General features: G+C 40.1%; 1 protein-coding gene and 1 long non-coding RNA gene across 2 annotated transcripts in view; one reads left to right on the forward strand and one right to left on the reverse strand.

Annotated features, from left to right (window-relative positions):
• The first annotated feature begins 2,271 nt into the window (after window positions 1–2,271).
• LOC145652775 (uncharacterized) lies at window positions 2,272–3,842 on the forward strand. Its single transcript, XR_014119005.1, has 2 exons — window positions 2,272–2,408; window positions 3,034–3,842. It is a non-coding gene; the product is annotated as an uncharacterized LOC145652775 (long non-coding RNA).
• LOC145652773 (NLR family CARD domain-containing protein 3-like) overlaps window positions 3,259–6,000 on the reverse strand; it is a 19,427-nt gene continuing 16,685 nt past the window's right edge. Inside the window, exons 12-14 of the mRNA XM_081704033.1 lie at window positions 5,188–5,364; window positions 4,509–4,685; window positions 3,259–3,940 (exon numbers count right to left, since the gene is read on the reverse strand). Of these exons, the coding sequence (XP_081560159.1) occupies window positions 3,919–3,940; window positions 4,509–4,685; window positions 5,188–5,364 (376 nt within the window). The 3' untranslated portion in view covers window positions 3,259–3,918. The remainder of the gene's footprint in view (window positions 3,941–4,508; window positions 4,686–5,187; window positions 5,365–6,000) is intronic.

The following is a 6,000-nucleotide window of genomic DNA, read 5'->3' on the forward strand; positions in this document are numbered from 1 at the left end:
GGATGTTTGGGGGTGGAGCACCCTCTTCACACTAGGAGGGGCCACTGCTGTGCTGGTCTGGGTTTATGGACTCTTTAGACTTCTAATCTGAGACATCACATCATCCTGAGAAATCAACTATAACCTTGAGTGGAACGTATTTTTCCTAATAATGTAGCATCTAATAAATACAGAAACCGAGCAACATCTGTAAACAGGAAGGAGTCTGAGAAAAAAAGGGATCTGGTAAACAAAGACAGCAAAGAAGGTTTTCACGTGTCATCAGGATCTCATGAGGATATTACCTGTGTAAGGTTATGATTATATGAGGATATTACCTGTGAAAGGTTGTGATCATACACATATATGAGGATATTACCTGTGAAAGGTTGTGATCATACACATATATGAGGATATTACCTGTGTAAGGTTGTGATCATACACATATATGAGGATATTACCTGTGTAAGGTTGTGATCATACACATATATGAGGATATTACCTGTGAAAGGTTGTGATCAAACACATATATGAGGATATTACCTGTGTAACGTTGTGATCATACACATATATGAGGATATTACCTGTGTAAGGTTGTGATCATATGAGGGTATTACCTGTGAAAGGTTGTGATCATACACATATATGAGGATACTACCTGTGTAATGATGTGATCATACACATATATGAGGATATTACCTGTGAAAGGTTGTGATCATACACATACATGAGGATATTACCTGTGAAAGGTTGTGATCATACACATATATGAGGATATTACCTGTGTAAGGTTGTGATCATACACAAACATGAGGATATTACTTGTGTAAGGTTGTGATTATACACATATGAGGATATTACCTGTGTAAGGTTGTGATATGAGGGTATTACCTGTGAAAGGTTGTGATCATACACATATATGAGGATATTATCTGTGTAAGGTTGTGATCATACATATATATGAGGATATTACCTGTGTAAGGTTGTGATCATACACATATATGAGGATATTACCTGTGAAAGGTTGTGATCATACACATATATGAGGATATTACCTGTGTAAGGTTGTGATCATATGAGGGTATTACCTGTGAAAGGTTGTGATCATAAACATATATGAGGATATTACCTGTGTACGGTTGTCACCAAACACATATATGAGGATATTACCTGTGTAAGGTTGTGATCATACACATATATGAGGATATTTCCTGTGAAATGATTTGATCATACACATATATGAGGATATTACCTGTGTAAGGATGTGATCATACACATATGTGAGGATATTACCTGTGTAAGGATGTGATCATACACATATATGAGGATATTACCTGTGTAAGGATGTGATCATACACATATGTGAGGCTATTACCTGTGTAAGCGTTTCCTGTGCCAGCCATATGGTAAAGGGCACCTGCTGCTTCAGAGAGGAGACCAGTAATCTGACTGGGACCAATAGAATGACATTTATACTCAACAGAGAGGAGACCAGTAATTCACCACGTTCTGACTGGGACCAGTATAATGACATTTACACTCAACAGTAACTAAATTAACAAACGTGAGCTTGAGGATCTCAATGACTGGAAACAGGTGAGTGAGACCCAAATCATTTTTCCCCAGTAAGTTCTTATAAATTCCTGCTGTAGATTATGACTAAAGCCTGTATGATTCCCTATCAAGTCTTCACACATGGACAGAACACAGACCTGCTTTTAAACTATTGGAACAAAACAAGCCTTAGTTAAGTATATTTATGAGTGATACTCCATTAAAGACCAAACTGCATTACATTTATAGCACTGAAATATAATAATCATAATAAATTGTACACTAGATCATTTCCATGACACCTAACCTAACAATTATGACTGTGAGAAACCAAAAAACAAAAAACTACCTAAAATCCTCTTTAAAATAGATTACTAATAAATAAAATACCCATTATTTGAGGCATGTTAAAATAAAATAAAAATATATAATATTCTTTATTAATATTATGTAATGTAATAATATTACATTAAAGCCGCCTCTTATCAGATGTAAACGTAGAAAGTCTGATCAGATGTGAATCAGCATGTACAACTAGTGCTCTGTAGTCTTCACACCCAAACCTGGACGCAGCGGCTCACCTGCTTCTGCAGATCCACATCACAGCACGTGTCCAGAACACCTTCAGCATCCCAATCACGTCACACGCCTCCTCGCCCTCCTCACGCGACACCATCTCGAGCCAGTCGCTCTCCGCGAGACGCCCCGGCACGACGTGTACGGGGCTCGCGAGCTGGACGGAGGGCGGCTTTAGTCTGCGCGCGGCTTAACGGCTGAACGGGACGTGACGCAACCTTGTGGTTGTTTTAGCGCGAGCTAACCTGGCTAATGAGCTCCAGCTTTAAAAGGAGCAGCTTTGTACCTTCTGGCGCTCAGTAAGTGTGAGACAAAGCTCAGCGTGCTTGTGTAGAAACAGCGTAACTCACGTTTGTAGCCATTTTAAATACGCGGAGGCCACAACTTTATTCAGGAGACATTTCAATTCTTTCCTACTTCCTCGTTCAAGTCTCCAAACGAGCGCCTGTTGCCGATAGTTGGCGCTACATGAACCAAACTGGACTTATGAATTCTGATGTAGTTTTTCTTCATGTTTGCAGTAAAATACTAAGCGTGCGCACCTTTCTGTCAGGTCATTTCTGCACAGCCCAGTTAACATGTTAATGGCGTCTGCTTTGATGGACATTATTTCTTATAAATGCAGTGTGGCGGCTGTAAAAGGTAGTTTGTGTTAGTACGTGTGTATAACTCGTGATCAACACTGAGGGTATGAAGTGGTCTGTATGAGTGTAGTTTATTTGGGGAGGGGTGATATTAACCTTTAGTTTCCACAGCAGGTGCACACCATAATCCCAACATGCATGTTTTTGTAAATAACTGTCATTTATCAAACATGTACTGATTGATATATTGTGTAACCATAATTCATTATATTTGGAATATGAAACATGAAATTAAATTTTACAAACATAATTCTCCCTTCCATATTTTTGTTTATAACAGCTGTTTATTAAGGTTTATTAAGTGGTCATCCACTCTGCCAGAGGGGGCGCAGCAGTAAGGTTCTCAGACCTGCACATAGTAAGTGAAACAGGCTATTTGTCTGGGCAATGTGACTGAATATAATTTTTTTTTTTTGTATAAATAAACAAATAACAGCACTTTGTGGTTGGGTTACAGGTTCACTGCTGCTTCTATGATATAGTATTAAGGGTTACATCCATAATCTGTGTGAATGCAGTGTTGTTTATTGGTACACTTGAGAAATTAAACTAATGTAACTAGTTAGTAGTGGAAGCTGTTACACCCACTTTCATAAGAACACGCCTACATCTTTACTCACTTACTGCAGACAGCATTTTAAATTCAGGTGGTATTTACACATTAAAGTTCGAAGCAGAACCAAATCAACATCCACATAACTCTGTCATACACATTCAAAGGAAGAAATCAATTCCAATTATCCATGATGGCGGCCCCATATTGTTACAATTGAGCTTTTTATGGGTAATTTGGGGAAAGTATAAAACTACATTTAATTTTTTTACTAAACCTTTGCTTTACACTGATATGTAGGTTTAGTATTGATTATCTCTGTAAACTTCAAACTAATGAGCACCAGAGAACAGGAAGGCAGCAGAGTTTCAGATCAGATCAGGTGTGTGTGGTGTCCATGTCAGGGGTGTGTGTGTGTGTGTGTGTGTGTGTAACGTCCAGGTCAGGTGTGTGTGGTGTCTAGAAACTGGAAGACATGGGGAGGACACACAGCCCTGTGCTGCAGTCATGTTCACACATATTCACACTAACACACATTACCATGGAGAATCATATGATGAATTATGTGTGTGTTTGTTCATCCTCTTCTCTGTGTGGGAGACTCAGACCACATCACCTCAATAGTGGCCGGATACTGTGAGACAGAGAATAGGACAGAAAGATCAGACATGAACACACACCCATCAGTCAGGTATCGGACTCTGTACACAAGCACAATTACCATTACACACACACACACACACACTCACACTAGACTAGTACCTGACTGCTATATTGTGTAGGGGTGAAATAGGTCTGATTATTATTGGTTTGCATCAGTAATGTTAATCAGCCAATCCCTACACAGAGCTCATTGTAACATCCAGTTCTCCATCAATCAGCTCCTGCTGTGGTTGTGTGTGTCCACATGATAAAGTGAGTTTGGGTTTATATTGTTACTGCAGCTGTAGGTGAGATTTTGTCTCAACAAATAATTAGAATTTTTTAAAGAATCTACTGAACTTAGGAACAATGTGAATGAGTGAATGAAACAGAGAGAGAGTTTGTGAATGTGAATCTAATTAATACATTGATGGTGTGTGTGTGTGTGTGTGTGTGTCAGAAAGAGGAAGAGGGTAATAGCAATTATATCTGTGTGTGTGTGAGTGTGTGTATGTGTGCGTGTGTGTATGTGAGAGAGAGAGAGTAAGTCAGTAACTCACTGTAGTTTCTCCAGTTTACAGTGTGGATCCTCCAGTAGAGCAGAGAGCTGCTTCACTCCTGAGTCTCCTGGTTTATTGTGGTTCAGATTCAGCTCTCTCAGGTGTGTTGAGGGGTTTGACCTCAGAGCTGAAGCCAGAGCAGCACAGCCTTCATCTGTAATACTGCAGTTAAACAGACTGTAGAGAGAAGGAGAAAAACTCCTCACACTTACAGATCAGCACACATACGTGCAAACACAAACAATACATGTTGTGATAGTGATGTAGTGATAGTGTGTGTGTGTATATAGAAAGAGTGAGTGAGTGAGTAAATGTGAAGCTAATTAATACAGTGATGGTGTGTGTGTCAGAAAGATGAAGAGGGTAATAGCAATTATATATGTGTGTGTGTGTGTGTGTGTGTGTGTGTGTGTGTGTGTGTGTGTGTGTGTGTGTGTGAGGATACTGAATGTGTACATGTGAGAGGATACTGACTATGCGTGTGTGTGTGAGAGGATATTGACTGTGTGTGCGTGTGTGAGTGAGAGGATATTGATTATGTGTGTGTGTGTGTGTGTGAGAGAGAGTGGCTACTGTCTGTGTGTGAGTGTGTCTGTGAGATGATACTGACTATATGTGTGTGTGTGTGTGTGTGTGTGTGTGTGTGTGTGTATAAAGAGACAGTAAGTCAGTAACTCACTGTAGTTTCTCCAGTTTACAGTGTGGATCCTCCAGTAGAGCAGAGAGCTGCTTCACTCCTGAGTCTCCTGGTTCATTGAGGTTCAGATTCAGCTCTCTCAGGTGTGATGAGGGGTTTGACCTCAGAGCTGAAGCCAGAGCAGCACAACCTTTATCTGTAATATTGCAGTTATACAGCCTGCAGAGAGAAGGATAAAAACTCACACTTACAGATCAGCACACATACATGCAAATAAACACAATACATGTTGTGATAGTCATGTAGTGACAGTGTGTGTGTATATAGAGAGAATTAGTGAGTGAGTGAGTGAGTGAGTGAGTGAATGTGAAGCTAATTAATACAGTGATGGTGTGTGTGTGTCAGGAAGAGGATGAGGGTAATAGCAATCATATCTGTGTGTGTGTGTGTGTGGATACTGAATGTATACATGTGAGAGGATACTGACTGTGTGTGTGTATGTGAGAGAGGATATTGACTGTGTGTGTTTGTGTGTGTGAGTGTGCGTGCAATGATACTGACTGAGTGTGATGTTATTGACTGTGTGCATATGTGTGTTTGAGAGCATATTGGCTGTGTACGTGAAAGGATACTGAGTGTGTGTTTTATGATTTTGAGTGTGTGCGTGTATGAGAGGATATTGATTGTGTGTTTGTGTGTGTGAAAGGATACTGACTGTGTGCTTGTGTGTGTGTGTGCGTTTGTGTGTGTGTGTGTGTGAGTGAGTGAGTCAGTGAGTGAGGATACCAACTCTGTGTGTGAGTGAGGATACCGAGTGTGTGTGTGTGTGTGTGTGTGTGTGTGTGTGTGTGTGTG

Source organism: Electrophorus electricus, chromosome 21 (assembly GCF_041902795.1).
Source record: "Electrophorus electricus isolate QZ-2024a chromosome 21, ASM4190279v1, whole genome shotgun sequence".
In the NCBI taxonomy this organism is placed as follows: Eukaryota; Metazoa; Chordata; class Actinopteri; order Gymnotiformes; family Gymnotidae; genus Electrophorus; species Electrophorus electricus.